This window comes from Pristiophorus japonicus, chromosome 4, assembly GCF_044704955.1.
Source record: "Pristiophorus japonicus isolate sPriJap1 chromosome 4, sPriJap1.hap1, whole genome shotgun sequence".
Classification (NCBI taxonomy): Eukaryota; Metazoa; Chordata; class Chondrichthyes; family Pristiophoridae; genus Pristiophorus; species Pristiophorus japonicus.
In genome coordinates, this window is record NC_091980.1 from 272168504 (window position 1) to 272188105 (window position 19602).

Here is a 19602-nt window from a genome sequence, read left to right on the forward strand (position 1 = left end):
ACCTGGACGCCAGAAAGTGCGCCTAAAAAATACTTACAGATTCTCCGGCTCCCTGCAGGTCCTCTGAAGCTGGGCGCAGCGCAGCACGAGCTGTGGGGGGCGGAGCCAGGTCCCTGCGCTGAAAACAGTGCCGGGACCTCTGCACAGGCGCTACAGTGGGCGCGCATGTGCAGTAGCTCCAGGCGCCCGAAACTGTGTGGGAGGGGTCCAAGCACGCAGCCCCTAGCCCTGGCCGAATGGCCTCACTGTGGCGGCGTGGATCAGACTGCACCTCCCATGCCCAGCTCCTGCTTCCTCCCTTCAGCTGGCTCTCTCAAACACCCCACCCCCCCACATCCCGACCCGACACCCCCCCGGACTCGACTCGACTCCCCCTGCCCCGGGCCCGACTTGACTCCTCCCGCGACCCGACTCCCGCACCCCCACCCACCCCGCCGACCCCGGACCCAACCCAAATCGACTCCCGCTCCCCCCCCCCCCCCCAGCCCCACCCAGACCCGACCCGACTAGACTCCCACTCCCCCGCCCGGACCCGACTTGACTTCCCCCCCCCCCGACCCGACTCCCGCTCCCCCCCCCCCGGACCCGACTCGACTCCCCCCGCGACCCGACTCCCGCTCCCCCCCCCCCGGACCCGACTCGACTCCCCCCGCGACCCGACTCCCGCTACCCCCCAGACCCGACCCCCGCTCCCCCCCAAGACACGACTCCCGCTCCCCCCCTTACCCCCCCGGACCCAACCTGACCCAACTCGACTCCCACTCTCCCGCCCCGGACTCGACCCGACTCCCGCTCCGCTCCCGGACCTGACCCGACTCCCACTTTCCACCCCTCCGGACCCGACCCGACCCCCGGCCACCTACCTATCCGGTGCTGGGGGCGGGTTCCGCCCGAAGTCTTGGGCCCGGCCGGGCCAGGCTCGTTCAGCTTCCCTCTCCTCTCTCCCTTCTCCCCCTCCCTCTCTTCTCCCCCTCCCTCCCTCTCCCTCCCCCTCCCTCCTCCTCCCCCCCCTCCACCCCACTCCTTCCCCTCCCCTCGCTGTCAGAAACACAGACACTGACAGACAGAGAATGAGAGACACACACACAGACAGACAGAGAGATAGAGACACTGTCAGAGACACACTGCGGGGGGGGGGGGGGGGGGGGCATCCCAGCATGCTGGTGGAGGACTCCCGGTGCTGCAGTCGGTAAGTAGAAAATGTCTTATTTATTGATTTTAAAAATGTTTTTCATTTTTTATTAATTTTTTTTGATTAAGTTATTGGTTGATTTATTGATGTATTTATCATTTATTATTGATGATGGCTCTTTATTTGTAAAACTGAAGTGTTTAATGTTTGTAAACTTCCATTTAACCCCCCCGTCCCCATTCCCTACGCCTGATTTGTAACCTACGCCTGATTTTCTAAGTGTCGGCAAGGTTTTTCTGAGCGTACAAAAATCTACACTTACTCCATTCTAAGTTAGTTTGGAGTAAGTTTTCACTGCCTAAACTTTCAAATGAAAGTAAGTGGACGGACACGCCCCTTTTGGAAAAAAAAAATCTGTTCCAAACTGAAACTGTTCTAACTGACTAGAACTGGAGCAAACTAAATGCCGAGAATTGCAATTTCTAAGGTACTCCATTCTAAACCAGTTGCTCCAAAAAAACAGGAGCAACTCAGGCCGAAACTTGGCCCCGTAGAAAATAGGTGCAGGAGTAGGCCATTTGGCCCTTCGAGTCTGCACCACTATTCAATGTGATCATGGCTGATCATGCAACTTTAGTACTGCATTGCTGCTTTCTCTCCATCCCCCTTGATCCCTTTAGCCATAAGGGCCACATCTAACTCCCTTTTGAATATATCTAACAAACCGGCCTCAACAACCTTCTGTGGTAGAGAACACCACAGGTGCACCATTCTCTGAGTGAAATAGTTTCTCCTCATCTCGATCCTAAATGGCTTACCCCTTATTCCTTAGACTGTGACCCTGGTTCTGGACTTCCCCAATACCGGGAACATTCTTTCTGCATCAAACCTGTCCAATCCCATCAGAATTTTATATGTTTCTATGAGATCCCCTCTCATCCTTCTAAATTCCAGTGAATATAAGCCTAGTCGATCCAGTCTTTCTTCGTATATCAGTCCTGCCATCCCGGGAATCAGTCTGGTGAACCTTCGCTGCACTCCCTCAATAGCAAGAATGTCCTTCCTCAGATTAGGAGACCAAAACTGAACACAATATTCTAGGTGTGGCCTCACCAAGGCTCTGTATAACTGCAGTAAGACCTCCCTGCTCCTATACTCAAATTCTCTCGCTATGAAGGCCAACATGCCATTTGCCTTCTTCACAGCTTGCTGCACCTGCATGCCAAGTTTCAATGACTGATGTACCATGACACCCGGGTCTCATTGCACCTCCCCTTTTCCTAATCTGTCACCATTCAGATAATATTCTGTCTTCCTGTTTTTGCCACCAAAGTCGAAAGCCTCACATTTATCTACATTATACTGCATCTGCCATACATTTGCCCACTCACCTAACCTGTCCAAGTCACCCTGAAGCCTCTTAGCATCCTCCTTACAGCTCACACTGCCACCCAGCTTAGTTTCATCTGCAAACTTGGAGATATTACATTCAATTCCTTCCTCTAAATGATTAATATATATTGTGAATAGCTGGGGTCCCAGCACTGAACCTTGCGGTACCCCACTAGTCACTGCCTGCCATTCTGAAAAGGACCTGTTTATTCCTACTCTTTGCTTCCTGTCTGCCAACCAGTTCTCTATCCACACCAATACATTACCAATACCATGTGCTTTAATTTTGCACACTAATCTTTTGTGTGGGACCTTGTCAAAAAGCCTTTTGAAAGTCCAAATACACCACATCCGCTGGTTCTCCCTTGTCCACTCTACTAGTTACATCCTCAAAAAATTCTAGAAGATTTGTCAAGCATGATTTCCCTTTCATAAATCCATGTTGACTTGGACTGATCCTTCCAAATACGATGTTATTACATCTTTAATAATTGATTCCAACATTTTTCCCACTACCGTTGTCAGGCTAACCAGTCTATAATTCCCCATTTTCTCTATCCCTCCTTTTTAAAAAAGTTGGGTTACATTAGCTACCCTCCAATCCATAGGAACTGATCCAGAGTCTATAGAATGTTGGAAAATGACCACCAATGCAGCCACTATTTCTAGGGCCACTTCCTTGAGTACTCTGGGATGCAGACTATCGGGCCCTGAGGATCGGCCTTCAATCCCATCAATTCCCCCAACACAATTTCCTGACTAATAAGGATTTCCTTCAGTTCCTCCTTCTCGCTAAACTCTCGGTCCCCTAATATTTCCGGAAGGTTATATGTGTCTTCCTTTGTGAAGACAGAACCAAAGTATTTGTTCAATTTGTCTACCATTTCTTTGTTCCCCATTATAAATTCATCTGATTCTGAACGCAAGCGACCTACATTTGTCTTCACTAATCTTTTTCTCTTCACATATCTATAGAAGCTAATGAAGTCAGTTTTTATGTTCCCTGCAAGCTTTCTCTCATACTCTATTTCCCCCCTCATAATTAAACCCTTTGTTCTCCTCTGCTGAATTCTAAATTTCTCCCAGTCCTCAGGTTTGCTACTTTTTCTGACCAATTTATATGCCTCTTCCTTGGATTTAATACTATTCCTAATTTCCCTTGTTAGCCACGGTTGAGCCACTTTCCCCATTTTATTTTTACGCCAGACAGGGATGTACAATTGTTGAAGTTCATCCATGTGATCTTTAAATGTCTGCCATTGCCTATCCACCATCAACCCTTTAAGTATCATTCACCAGTCTATCCTAGCCAATTCACATCTCATACCATCAAAGTTACTTTTCTTTAAGTTCAGGACCCTAGTCTCTGAATTAACTGTGTCACTCGCCATCTTAATAAAGAATTCTACCATATTATGGTCACTCTTCCTCAAGAGGCCTCGCACAACAAGATTGCTAATTAATCCTCTCTCATTACACAACACCCAGTCTAGGATGGCCAGCTCTCTCGTTGGTTCCTCGACATATTGATCTAGAAAACCATCCCTTATACACTCCAGGAAATTCTCCTCCACCGTATTGCTACCAGTTTGGTTAAACCTAGTTCTGTTCCCTATTTTCTAGCGAGAGTCGCTGGGATGCACTTCACAGCCAGAACCCTAGCTGATTCCCCCCGCCCTCCCCCCCCACCCCCAGTCGCTAAGTCCAGGCGTAATGAGGCCAACTGTAACACTCCTTTCATCATCAGCTATCTCGGCACAGAGATCTTCCTGGTCTGTATGACACAGTTGCACATTAGGGAGTGAGCCACGAGGAAAAAGCCATCTTTTTTAACAACTTCTGCACTTTTTTTCTTGACTGTCTTCCATCGTGCTCTGGTAGCATCTTGAATTACTTCATGTCCTTGTACTTGAAGATTCACCTATGCCTCCCTCACCCACAGCTTCAATCATCTTGCTTTGCCTCTCCTCTGTTTCAAGAGTCTCCTTAGAAATATCAGTGAAGGTATTAAGGACAATGTAGACAATTTGATGGAGATGCTGGCTGTTTAGCACAGGAATAACAGATTTTGGGTTTGCTCTTATGTGTCTTTTCCACCTACATGTGATAATCTATGTGAACCAGGAGTCAACACCTTTCAATTCCAACTAATTTCACATACATTTTTGCCCAATGTATGCTCACGGTAAGAGGCACACCCCTATAGTGTGTGCTGCTAATACTTCAGGAAAAGACTGGTAGATAAGATAGTCCAGCAACCCTGAACTGAATTCTTGGCTTCTCCCAAAAAAGGGCCTTTCTGCTGTAATTTGGCATGACTTTTAAAGTGCGGGCAGTGACAGCAATGTAGACTCTTGCTATAAGGAAGTAGCAAGGCAAATTGCTAATGAGAAGTCAGGCTGAAAAGAAAGAAAAGAATAGTTGGGTAAAATCAAACGAAAGAACGAGGAGTTGGGAAGGGAAGGACTGAGAGGTGAAGCGAGGAGAAATTGAAGCAATGTCTGCGCTGTTAGTGTGTGTGTGTGTGAATCCTAAGGACTGTGCTTTTGTTGGTAATGGAGGAGGGATACAGAGAGTTTAGTGTTTTGGAGACTTGTGTATCTAATTATATGCTATGAATTTAGATTTACTGACGATGGGAGAGCAGGAAATAATCAGGAAATAGTATAAAGTGTTGAAATGGCATACAGACATGTGTTTTATACTCCACTGGGCATTTCCTTCTTGGTACTACTAACTTGCAGTTCCACAAAATATGGCTGTCTTTAGTGATGTACTCCGATGATGTCAAACAATTAACGTGCTGATTGCAACTTACACAATTAAGTATTAGTAAGAACAGCATGAACAGATACTCTTTAGAAATCAACCAACTAATGTTTCCATTAATAATGATAGGAAAGGTTAATTGCCAGTACTTTTTCAGTTCATAGATTCTTTTCTGCTGCAACAAGACTAGGTTTAGATTAATCAAATATGCAAATATTTTTAATTTCAATTGTCTTGTCAATAATCATGGTTCAGTGAGTCACTACAGGGTATATTATTTGTGACAGTGGGTTTATGTGCCATGTACAGTGGGTACTCATGAATATGAAAGATTCTTAATCCCTAAGTGGCTGCAGTGAAGGAAAGCCTGAGACTTTCTGTCATTATGCTATTCTGAATATTCCATGAACATAAAACTCCTAGTAGAGCTTTTAGTACAAATTTCTTTGTAGAGCACCATATGCTACCCTGAACTATCGTATTATTTCAAATGTGTCAATTCAATCAGTAGTGCCACCCATGCAGAGCAACAACTTATATACAGCCTTTAATGTAGAAAACATTCCAAAATGCTTCACAGAGGTGTCATCAGAAAAATTGAGATATTAGGTGGGAAAAACCTTGGTCAAAGAGGTGGGTTTTAAGGTTGGCCTTAAAGGAGGTGAGGGTGGAGAGGCAGAGGTTTAGGAAAGGAATTACAAAGTATGATGGGACAGCCACCAATGGTGGAGCAAGGAGGAGGGGATGCACAAGAGGCTAGAGTCAGAGGAACAGAGAGTTGGCGAATGGAAGTTGTAGGGCTGGAGCAGGATTAGAGTTAGAGAGGGACAAATAGGATGCCAAGTGTGTGAACAGTCTGTTTCAGCTTGCAACCATGACCAGGAGAGAATGGAATCAATGGCAAGGGTGCACAGTTTGTGGCAGGAGCTGAAGACAATGACTTTGGTTTTCTCAATGTTTAGCTGAAGGAAATTGCGGCTCATCCAAAACTGGATGTTTGGACGAACAGTCTGACAACACAGAGGCAGTGGAGGGGAGGTGCGGCAGCCTGGGAGCAGCGTGGAGGCACACCACTTCAGGGAGCAGCGCGAGCTGGTGCAGGAGGGCAACAGCAGTGAAGAGTGACGTCGTCAAGGTCCAGGTTGGTGATTCGAGCGTGGGCAGGTATAGCACGAGTGGCGAGAAACTGTAGAGGGATGTGATCGGGGCCCAGGAGAGGCGTGAGTTCAGGGCCAGGGGCCCAGTGGCAGCACGGGCCAGCCCACACTGCGATATATGTGCGTACTAGGTCCGTGCAGCAGAGCTGGTCTCCAATCGTCTTGGATAACCCTTGCCACTAGACCAAGACTTAGCTCTGTCAAGCCCGTGCGGTGGCTGGTGTGCAACAGCCACCACATGTTAAAAAAAATCCACGCACAGGCATCTTCCACCCTTCAGGATGTAGTTCCGGACCTGGAATATTAGGTCCTTCATTGAAACACATGTGAACTCATCCTTTTTTGGTGTGGAAGCAAGTCATCCTCGTTTCGAGGGACTGCCTATGATGATGATGAGTGGAGGGGTCAAGAGAGCTGGTGGAGAAGTAGAGCTGAGTGTTTTCAGTCTGCACAAGGAAGCCAACCCCATATTTGTAGATGATGTCGCCATGGGACAGCATGTAGATAAGGAAGAAGAGAGGAACAAGGATAGATCCTTGGGGCACTCTGGAGGTAATAAACTGGGGGCAGGAAGAAAAGCCATCGCTGGTGATTCTCCGCCTACAATAAGTTTAAATAAGATAGTAACATTATTCAAATAAGATAATAAAACCTATATTTCAGAAACATTGAGTACAATTTATGCAGAAGTATTTAAACTAATCTCACACAGGAACATGCTTTTAAAGATCTATATTAAACAGAAAGAATAGAATTTTCGATAATCAACTGCAGAACTGCAAATAATTTATTGAGAAGCTTGCAGCAAGGATATACTTAACCCTTGCATCAGAATATCATTGTGCACCAGTGACCTGGTGTGCACTGACAGTTGCAGTTAGTAATGATATGTGCTACTATCATAAAAATTCACCCAAAGTCAAACAACAGGCCCATATAAAATTAAAACAGCATATAGTTATGAAAAGTACCAATTGGCAAGGAATGATTTCAAGGCTGTAATTTAATGATGTGTTTCAAAATGATAGTTATTAACTGCTTGAGCTTCAACCTGATGGTTTATAATATTATACATGTTATCTGTATCCCTCAATTAGAACACTGCCTTGCAATCACTCCCAGGTATCAATTATTTTCTATTTCACCATTCTGCTGGCAGATATCTATAACAAGGTTTGGAATGTTTTAATTCTATTTGCATAATCAATAGTCTTTGCTGCAGTTTTAAGACTAAAGAGCCACAACACAGGACTGTACTTCAATAGAAGTTTTAAAGGCAGTTAGTCACCACATTAGGGAGTTTTTAGGCAAGTTGTTTTCTCACAAACTCCATCAAAGTTCACCATGTTGTCACAAGGACAAGTTTTATAGTATTGTGAACTCATGCAGTGGCCTTTTTTGATTTCTTTGTGAGCATAGCTGCAGAGAAGGTGATGCCATTTCGTCAAGGACATCATTGCACTTTGCTCTGTTTTCAAATCAGGTAAAGTGAACAGTGTTGTGTATCTGTAAGGCATGTACTCCCATGTACCACCACCAGGGAGTGCATCCCCTGAAGTCCCAAGGGATCCCAGCATCCCTTGGGAGCACTGTATATAAGCCAGACGCTAAGGCCTGTTCCTCACTCTGGGGTGTCTTAATAAAGACTGAGGTCACTGTAACTTAGCTCCCCGTGTGCAGTCTCATCTGTGTTAGGAACACAACAACTGGCGATGAGTATACAAATCCAATGCAAAGATGCAGCAAGCTGTGGGCATCCTGGAGAAGTTCTCGGAGGGTGAGGACTGGTAAGCCTATGCCGAACAGTTAGACCAGTACTTTGTAGCCAACAAGCTGGACGGGGAAGGAAGCGCTGCAAAAAGGAGAGCGGTCCTCCTAACGGTCTGTGGGGCACCGACCTACAGCCTCATGAAGAATCTTCTGGCTCCGGTGAAACCCACAGATAAGTCATATGAGGAGCTGTGTACACTGGTTCGGGAGCATCTTAACCTGAGGGAGAGCATGCTGTTGGCGAGGTATCGGTTCTACATGTGCCAGTGATCTGAAGGTCAGAAAGTGGCGAGCTACATCGCCGAGCTAAGGCGACTTGCAGGACAATGTGAGTTTGATGGCTACCTAGAGCAAATGCTCAGAGACCATTTTGTACTGGGCATTGGCCACGAGACCAGCCTACGAAAACTTTTGACTGTAGAGACACCGACCCTCAGTAAGGCCATTGCGATAGCACAGGTGTTTATGTCCACCAGTGATAACACCAAACAAATCTCTCAGCACACAAGTGCTAGCAATGTTCATAAATTAACTGGAACTGTGTTTGCGAGCAGAAATGTACAGGCAGAAAACACGAGTCTGCAACTGCCAGCAGGCCTCAGGTGACCCAGATGACTCAGAGTCCCCAACAAAGGATGAATGCAAGGCAATTTACAGCTTGTTGGCGTTGTGGAGGCTTCCATTCAGCCTATTCATGCCGCTTCAAAGGGTATGTCTGCAAGAGCTGTGGAACAATGGAGCACCTTCAACAAGCTTGCAGCCAACCTGCTAACCACCACATGGCAGAGGAAGATTGTTCCATGGTGGATCAAAGCAATTTCGAGCCTCAGAGAGAGGAGGCTGATGCTGAAATACACGGGGTGCACAGATTTTCAATGAAATGTTCACCTATAATGCTAAACATAAAATTGAATGGCTATTAATCATTTCTCGATTCAGGACCAATACCCGCTACCTAAGGCAGATGACCTATTTGCGACGCTGGCAGGAGGCAAGACGTTCACCAAGCTCGACCTGACTTTGGCCTACATGATGCAGGAGCTGGAGGAGTCTTCGAAGTGCCTCACCTGCATCAACACGCACAAGGGACTGTTCATCTACAACAGATGCCCATTTGGAATTTGGTCGGCTACAGCGATCTTCCAGAGAAACATGGAGAGCCTACTCAAGTCGGTACCAAGCACGGTGGCTTTTCAGGATGACATATTGGTCACGGGTCGGGACACCGTCGAGCACCTACAAAACCTGGAGGAGGTCCTCCAGCGACTGGATCACGTAGGGCTGCGGCTGAAGAGGTCGAAATGCGTCTTCATGGTAACAGAAGTGGAGTTTTTGGGGAGAAAGTTCATGGCGGACGGCATTCGGCCCACAGACGCCAAGACAGAGGATATCAGGAACGCGCCCAGGCCACAGAACATCACGGAGCTGCGGTCATTCCTGGGACTACTTAACTATTTTGGTAACTTCCTACCAGGGTTAAGCACCCTCTTAGAGCCTCTACATGTGTTATTGCGTAAAGGTGAGAACTGGGTATGGGGAAAAAAAACAAGTGATTGCTTTTGAGAAAGCCAGAAACATTTTATGCTCCAACAAGCTGCTTGTGTTGTATAACCCGTGTAAAAGACTTGTGCTAGCATGTGACGCGTCGTTGTACGGAGTTGGGTGTGTATTACAACAAGCTAACATTGCGGGGAAGTTGCAACCTGTCGCCTATGCCTCCAGGAGTTTGTCTAAGGCCGAGAGGGTCTACAGCATGATTGAGAAAGAGGCATTAGCGTCTGTGTTCGGGATAAAGAAAATGCATCAGTACCTGTTTGGCCTCAAATTTGAGCTGGAAACCGATCACAAGCCCCTCATAGCCCTGTTCGCTGAAAACAAGTGGATAAATACTAATGCCTCAGCCCGCATATAAAGGTGGGCACTCGCGCTATCAGCGTATAACTATACCATCCGCCACAGGCCAGGCAGCGAGAACTGTACGGATGCTCTCAGTCGGCTACCATTGCCCACCACGAGGTTGGAAATGGCGCAGCCTGCAAACTTGTTGATGGTGGCGCAGCCCGCAGACTTGTTAATGGTCATGGAAGCATTTGAAAATGATAAATCACCTGTCACGACCATCCAAATTAGGACTTGGACCAGCCAAGATCCTCTGCTGTCCCTAGTAAAAAACTGCATGGGAGCTGGGCCAGCATCCCCGTTGAAATGCAAGAGCTAATCAAGCCGTTCCAGCGGCGAAAGGACGAGCTGTCCATTCAGGCAGACTGCCTGTTGTGGGGTAACCGCGTAGTGCTACCAAAAAAGGGCAGGGAGATGTTCATCTCAGATCTCCACAGCACACACCCGGGTATAGCAATGATGAAAGCGATAGCCAGATCCCACGTGTGGTGGTCCGGTATCGACTCTGACTTAGAGTCCTGTGTACGGCAATGCAGCATCTTTGCTCAGTTGAGCAACGCGCCTAGAGAGGCACCACTACATTTGTGGTTCTGGCCCTCCAGACTATGGTCAAGGATCCATGTCGACTATGTGGGCCCGTTTCTCAGTAAAATGTTCCTGATGGTGGTGGATGCTTTATCAAAATGGATTGAATGTGAAATAATGTCGAGAAGCACCGCCACCGTCACCATTGAAAGCCTGAGGGCCATGTTTGCCACCCACGGCCTGCCTGGCATACTGGTCAGTGACAACGGGCCATGTTTCACCAGTGCCGAATTTAAAGAATTCATGACCCGCAATGGGATCAAACATGTCACCTCGGCCCCGTTTAAACCAGCCTCCAATGGGCAGGCAGAGCGGGCAGTACAAACAATCAAACAGAGCCTTAAACGAGTCACAGAAGGCTCACTCCAAACCTGCCTGTCCCGAGAACTGCTCAGCTAACGCACAAGACCCCACTCGCTCACAGAGGTGCCCCCGGCTGAGCTACTCAAAACAATACTTAAAACCGGACTCTTGCTGGTTCACCTCAACCTACATGATCAGGTAGAGAGCAGGCGGCAGCAACAAAATGTAAACGATGGTCGCGCCAGTGTGTCACGGGAAATTGATCTGAATGACCCTGTGTATCTGCTAAACTATGGGCATGGTCCCAAGTGGATCGCGGGCACGGTGATAGCTAAAGAAGGGAATAGGGTGTTTGTAGTCAAACTAGACAATGGACAAATTTGCAGAAAGCATCTGGACCAAACGAGGCTGCGGTTCACAGAGTGCCCTGAACAACCCACAGCAGACACCACCTTTTTCGAGCCCACAACACATACCCAAAGGATCAACAACACCACCCCGGACCAGGAAATTGAACCCATCACACTCAACAGCCCAGCAAGGCCAGGCTCACCCAGCAGCCCTGCAGGGCCAACAACACGCCAGCCCAGCGAGGGCACAGCCAACACACCAGAACAGACATTTGTACCGAGGCGGTCCACCAGGGAAAGAAAGGCTCCCGACCGCCTCACCTTGTAAATAGTTTTCACTTTGACTTTGGGGGGGGAGTGATGTTGTGTATCTGTAAAGCATGCACTCCCATGTTCCGGCACCAGGGAGTGCATCCCTTAGGAGCACAGTATATAAGCCGGCCCCTAAGGCCTGTTCCTCACTCTGGAGTGTCTTAATAAAGACTGAGGTCACTGTTACTGTAACCTCCCTGTGGTAGGAACACAGCAAACAGGAAGATGCTTTGTCATGGAAAAATGCCCGTAACATTTTTTTTAATTCAGAAAATAATGAACCACAAACATAGATTCATAATAGTTAGAACTTCAGACTATAAAACGTATTTGATGTGTATTTGGCTCAGTTTAGTATCTTGTACATTCTTGACGTTGGAACATTTTTTCAGGTATTGTTGCTGCTAAAACTGTTCCAGAAATCATACATAGCAGAAGAGATACCACCAAAACTTGTACAGAATGATATTTTCATTAACTAGGTGAAGTTGCTGAGCAAGGGGACATGGGATCCAAAAGGTTCTGAGAAGTTCTAATTGTAAGCATAACACAGGAAGTAAGACAACAATCCCACACAATTAAAGCAGCTGGACCAGTTGAATAAAATCTGCATCATGAATCCCAACAAATATAAGATAATCCATACTGTTGATACAGATAAAACTATTCAACAAATCATTGTCACTTTTCAACATAGAATACCTTCCGGGCAAGAATTGGAAGAAAACCAGGAATGTGGCAGGATCTTTGTTGTGCTGTTGCTGATAACTCAGCTGTCATCCAAATTAATAGCTGTTCCAATTTCCCCCTTATTTTTAATTTGAGACCCAGCAGTAAACTGCTGCAATAAGACATTACATGGATCATTAACATAAATAAGCAGAGCCACGCCACAGCAGTAACAGTGTAAGCACGAATACTGCTCAATAACTGTATCCAAACAGTGGGAAACCGATTTAAAATCTGGTTACCTTCCACTGCACCAACATCATTCACCCAGCCAAAAATTCTATACAAGGTGTCCAGATACTACAGAAAGCAAATTAAGCCATTTTGTTTTATTTAAAGGGAAAGTGTTATTTCATTTACATACAGAAACGTGCTTGAAAGCAAATATTTTCATTTATTCTTAAATTTAGTAATCTGGACAGATTTTTGGCAGTATTTAGTCTTCAAAGGATGATGTCACAGACAAAGGTTAGCCATGTTACATCATGCTCCGAGGCCAAAGGATCACTCGCTATTTCTCTGCACGAATTGAAGGCTCTTCTCAGTGGATGGGAAACATACACTTTGAGACTTTCCCTGTTGAATGAAATAATAATGGCCCCGTAATGGCCCTGCTGTGGGAATATAGGCCAGGCAAGCAACCTGGGCCCCTGAAGAATGATGCAATTTAAAAAATAATGCTTTTGATCAGCCCCCTTATACTGGGGGCTGCCGGAGACATTGCCAGGGTTGGTGGGGGCAGATCTGAAAACCCCTCCCAAACAGCAAGCAGATGGTGGATTCTCTGGCTGCATGGGGCAGGCTAGCTGCAGGGATGCGCCCACAATGATCCACGCCTCCGCTTGGGTCAGACAAATTTAGGTAACTTCCTGCTGATCCTGGAAATGATACCGGGATAAGCGCTGGAGGGCATCAGCAGGCACAATCCTGTGCAACCCACTGGGATCATGTCTCCTGGAATTTCGGGGGCCATGAAGTGAGAAATTGGACAGTTGTTCGGCTCAACAGAAATTCTCTCCCGTCTGAGATTTCCCTTCAACAACAAGAACCATTAAATATATAACACAGAAAAAGCTAATTTCAAGATTGAATGTAGTGTTAAGCAAAAGAGTAACCCATTAGATCAAAACTTAAATTTAAACCGAGGAATGTATAATATTGAAAAAACAACTTACTCTCTTCCTCAGATTGCAGGTCAATATGAGGTTTCGTGAAAAACAATTTGCAAATGGTGTATAGAATTCTAAGACTTTCAGTAAGGCTTCACGGCGGATTATATGCAGGTCACAATAAGTCAGTGCCCGTACATTGGCACAGGCATGAGCCAAGGTAGTTTCCTTCCAGAAAATATCTCCAAACACGTCCCCCTTCCCTGAAAAATATTAGGAAGGAAAACAGTTAGCGAAATTAATCATAATTCTATTTTTTAATATTTAAACAGGAGATTCATTGTGAGCGACTAATTTATATTTTTGACTCTCATGTGATGGAATCCTTATTTTTGATGAGCAGTGGGGGGAAATATCAAGCTGAGGCCAGGCCGTCTTGTATGTGAAATAAAGAAAGAAATCAACAGCAAGTTTTCTAATCAGAAGTGCCATGGCCTGGAGGCTAGGTGTAGATTAACTTCCCATTTTCTTAGCTGGGAAATGGCGCATGACACAGACAAGTACAAAAGGGAAGGGAATTAAAACTGAAGAAATGCGGACCCTCCCCCCAGAAATCATACTGACTGAACAGTGTCAACTATCAGCTATCAGTTTGAAAGGCAAGGATAGAATTTTATACTAGAAAATCTCTCACAATGTTTCTCAAGGTGCATTGGAGGATTTGTTCTTTTATAATAATAGGTTGCTTATGTCCTGTAATGGATAAGATCACGGCTATTGATGTACAGTGACTGACTGAGTCAAATTATGTTTTTATTTTGGTTTTCTGCGATTTTTACAGATGCTGTGGGAACCAATTTTCACGACTGTCTATGATTTAATGAAAACCATTAATAAGTGGCCCTTATTTTATATAAATTCCTTTACCTTCAGTCTAAGGATAAGGGGTAGGCCATTTAGAACTGAGATGAGGAGAAACTTCTTCACTCAGAGAGTTGTTAACCTGTGGAATTCCCTACCGCAGAGAGTTATTGATGCCAGTTCATTGGATATATTCAAGAGGGAGTTAGATATGGCCCTTTCGGCTAAAGGGATCAATGGGTATGGAAAGCAGGAAAGGGGTACTGAGGTGAATGATCAGCCATGATCTTATTGAATGGTGGTGCAGGCTCGAAGGGCCAAATGGCCTAGTCCTGCACCTATTTTCTATGTTTCTATGTTTCATATTTAATTTTTATCCCTTACCATTTTTCAAGCTGAAAATATGCAGGAAGATATTTTTAAGATGCCATCCTACCTCCTCTGAATACTGTAATGCTTAAAGAACTTATCAGTGGGACTAGGTCCTACCGTCCTTATTGCACTGCTGATGCAGCACCCCTCCCTCCTACCACAAGCCCAGGAATTTGGGACCATCTGTCCCTTTATCTGCTTATGTCTCTGTCAGTCTTATATTCCCTCTTTGACAACTGTTAATATTTTTCTACATTTGTCTATATTTTCTAACTATCACAAAATATCTGTTTGCTTTCAAAATTCATCTTTAATTAAAAAAATCAAATTAGGAAGAGGAACGATTCTCTCCCATTTTAATATGCATTGTGAAGTTTATAGAATGCAAACAAAAGCTGCAACAGATGTGTAAACAATCCGTTAAGTCCTCTCATTCACGCACTCTCTCTACTATGTTTTTAAAAACCACACTTAAAGCAAATGATCTGAATATAGCTTTAGATATATTTTCTCAAGCTTTTCTTCAATTAATTTTGGAAAATAACCACACAGAAATGCTTGGAAGCTGAACAAAAACATCTAGTAATTGAGCTGGATTAACTGCTACAACTGCATCCTGGAAGATTATGCACACTGCACATGCTCAGACTACAAGTTCTATACTTAGCTAACAGAGACAAAGCTCTGGGCAAAATGATCAAGCCCAGATTTTTGGAAGAATAGTGGCTTTTCAGTGATAAAAATGAAGGTTCTAAAGGACACAACAAAACAATTCAATGAATACATTTTATAATGTTATTGTGAAATGTGATTGTTTGATATTTTTACTTTGTTTAAAACCTTATTTAGGACATTTGAAATTTCAACTACTGCGGAAATTGTTATTACAAAAAGCATTTTGAGTGATTCAATTGACTTGTTAACAAAATGTGACTGAAATATTTACATGCAGGTTCCCATTATAAAAATTACATACGAATTTCCATCATAAATATTGAGATAGCAAGTTTACATTTTAAATGCTGACATAAAAACCTTACTCAGAAATCATAACAACCAGAAATAAAGATTGTGGACAGCAAGTGCATGCATTATACAAGAGTTTTAATATATAGCCATATTCTTTCTGTATTAAAATATATTTTATATGCCATGGAATTATATGTGCATTCTAAAACACAATGCACATATGAGCAGTTCATTTTAAAATAGCTCCTCCCTTTCCCTTTCTAGATTGTCTTTTTTTGCCCAGAGAAAAATTAGATGGGAGTAAAATAGGGGACAGGGTTAGATTCCATTATTCACACATGAACATGAAAATGGAACTGTTCACATGTGCACACAGCATTTTTAAATGCAGTAAAAACTGGATGTTCAATTATCAAAATGATAGAGTGGTAATCACTGAATCAGGACTGTTGGTTCTGAATGTGGATGCTGCCTTACCCAAACTCTGACCAGATTATAGATTATATGGTGGCAGATATGGAATAAACAGGCTTCTAGATTAAACATAACTTTTTAGCATCTGCTTTGCTTTGGTGCCTGTATATTTTAATTACTGTATATGTGTGTAAGTATAATTTTTTAAAAGGAGCATAAAGTATACATTCACTGTTAAATGCAGCAGGCAAATTGCTAATGTGGCACAACAGGATCAGCTCAGATTCTGAACTGTAATTAAATGTTTCATTATTATTGTTATAGAATATTGCAAAGGAAAGCATTCATGTTCGAAAATCGTAATTAATCACAGGACCTTTATAAAAATAGTCTCTTTCATTATCTGTTATGCCTGTGCTTGATTTGTAATTATATTCACATTGTTTAACAGACGTGATTTTAGCTAAAAGACTCAGCCCAATAGCAGACAGTTTGTAAAAAGAAAGTAATTAAGACTATTTTCCTGATTGTCTTAAACATTAATAGAATCATACTTATGGCACTGTATGCTTAATATGTTTACATTATACAAAATGGGTGACTCTCATTCTCATGCCTTTGAACCGGGATAGTAATTGGCAGTTGTTCTGTTGTGACTATTCCTCGGCAGAGTATGCGATACGAGTCAATGGGCCAGGATTTACTGAAACCGGCGAATAGACGGCGCCCGCCATTTGCTCGACTTGTCCTTGTCCGTTTAATTTCCATGAGCTTTTGCACGGCAAGTTGCTGAAAATGGGACATTGAAATGGTGCAGTGCCCCCTATAGGAACTTCACGCCATTCAATACCTTTGAATGGGGAGCCAGATGGCAAGAGGCTATTTTCCCGCAGCTTACGGTGGAGTGGCGCATCTCGGAAAGCAACATCTGGATTTTCGCATTTAACTACGCATGTGCGCTTGCTTGAAATTGCTGTGCCATTTGCACATAAATAATGATGAGTGCCATTAGGCTCATGGGTTATTTTCACGGGTGAATTCTGGCCCAATATATTCCACTGTTGTTCGCTGTGGTTTCAGTCTAAAAGCTCTACAGCTACAGCAGTGCTATTTCTAATTCATTTCAAGTACTATCACAGCTGCTGTAAGCCAGACTTAGGATCTCATTCTTTATTCAAAATAAAAACATGTTTTTATAAATGTAATTAACGAGCTGATATAATTGAAACAGTTCCATGCTGAGGAATTTTGACATAGCTCATATTATTCAAGAAGGATAAAGAAAAAGAAATGCTGGCCTTGCATGCCAAAGAAAATCCAAGTGGAGAGAACTGTATATTTGTGTTGTAATGCGAACTAATTACCCTTACAATGCTTTTCTACATAAATTAGTTTGCAAAGTCCTTTTGCACCTGAAACTATCAACCCAATGTTAAATTTTTTTTGATTTTGTGAACATATTTAAGTTGTCCTCATTTTACAGTATTCACAATCATTTCACAATTTTTTTAAATTGTGTTGTAAACGAGTCATTTGTCTGGATAGACATAGAACTGCCACTCGACCATAATTATTGAAGGAATGTTTTACCTAAAGCTTTAAAGTTATCATTATTATCTAGTTGTCTCTTAGAGACAATCTAGCTCATCCACCATTAAATACTGAACATATGACATAGGCCATTCGGCCCCTCGAGCCTGCTCCGCCATTCAATAAGATCATGGTTGATCTTCCACCTCAACTCCACCTTCCTGCAGTATCCCCATATCCTTTGATTCCCTTAGTATCCAAAAGGTTTAACTATGTTCCAAACAAGCTCAAGCAAAAGGCAATTGTAGCAGTCATAGATTCATAGGGTTGAAGAGGAAATTTTTCTACACCTACCTCGAAATCAAACCTGGGTCTCCCTAAGCCAACAGGAATAAATAAGGTTTTTTTTAACGACTTACAAATACATCCAGTATTGAGGACTTTGGCTTGTTAATATAGCTTTGACAGAGGTCCTGACTTCTCATGTGGGAAAATGGTTATTTGAAATGTTTAAACTTTTGGAATTTGAATGGCTGATTTTTTTTGAGTAAAAGGCTCTCTAGAAAGAACTGTATGTTATCTTGTGTGAAGGGAGTCCAATATCTGGTAGTTTAGAAGATTGAATTAGTTGACTTGAGAACTGCTACTTGGAATAGCAGTAACTCCATGAATTTAATGGCCAGTTTTTCCAACTTTTTGTTGAATACCTGTGGAATTTATGGCTTGAAATCCAGGCCTCCCCGGGTCCATATGGAGTGTGTATGGACCCGGGAAGGCATCGCAAAAGCCAGTTTTCAGTGCACTATGCGCATGCGCCAAAAACTGGCTTTTCCGATCTGTCAAGTTTCTGGCTTGACAGATCACACGTATCTCGGGGAGAAGACATCCCCATGGCAGAGATTGGGCTATTTGCCCATCTCTTGCCCTGCGAAAGTCCTTCAAACTCTTGCGCCTGGTAAAAACAGGCGCATAGCCCACTTTTATCAGTGTAAGAGTATTAAAACATACAAAAACATATCAAAATAAAATTTTTAAAACACATTTTAATGTTAAAAACCCTGCCCACTTGGGTAATTTCAAAACATAATTAAAACTATTTTTAAATTTCGGCAGAATTTTTTTTCAAAAATGTTTCTATCAACTTTAATTTCTATAATGTATTTATGTGAGGTATTTTTTTAAATTTTTCTATGTAGTGTTTGGATATTTGGGAGTGTTTCTCATTCATGGTAATAGGAGTTTCGGACTGACAGAACTCCTATTACTATGAATGAGAAAATACTTTACCGTGATTGGGTGGCCAGGCCCACGTGACACCTACGGTCGTCCCAACATGAACCCGCTCCTTTGCACAAGAAGAGGAGGCCTCAGGATCGGGATCTCTGGTGGACACAGCAGGAAAAGGTAGGTGCGCATCTTTTCAGAATGGCAGGCAGTGACCAGTGGGGTGCCGCAGGGTTCAGTGCTGGGACCCCAGCTATTTATCAATATACATCAATGATTTAGATGAAGGAATTGAATGTAATATCTCCAAGTTTGCAGATGACACTAAGCTGGGTGGCGGTGTGAGCTGTGAGGAGGATGCTAAGAGACTGCAGGGTGACTTGGACAGGTTAGTTGAGTGGGCAAATGCATGGCCGATGCAGTTTAATGTGGATAAATGTGAGGTTATCCACTTTGGTGGTAAAAACAGGAAGACAGAATATTATCTGAATGGTGACAGATTAGGAAAAGGGGAGGTGTAATGAGACTTGGGTGTCATGGTACATCAGTCATTGAAGGTTGACATGCAGGTACAACAGGCGATGAAGAAGGCAAATGGCATGTTGGCCTTCATAGCTAGAGGATTTGAGTATAGGAGCAGGGAGGTCTTACTGCAGTTGTACAGAGCCTTGGTGAGGCCACACCTAGAATATTGTGTTCAGTTTTGGTCTCCTAATCTGAGGAAG

At 43.8% G+C, this 19602-nt stretch overlaps 1 protein-coding gene across 1 annotated transcript in view; it reads right to left on the reverse strand.

Annotated features, from left to right (window-relative positions):
* The window catches only part of kcnh5b (potassium voltage-gated channel, subfamily H (eag-related), member 5b), a 604928-nt gene that overhangs the window by 187907 nt on the left and 397419 nt on the right, over positions 1-19602 (reverse strand). The window contains 1 exon segment of the mRNA XM_070877933.1: positions 13574-13770. Within this exon segment, the coding sequence (XP_070734034.1) occupies positions 13574-13770 (197 nt within the window).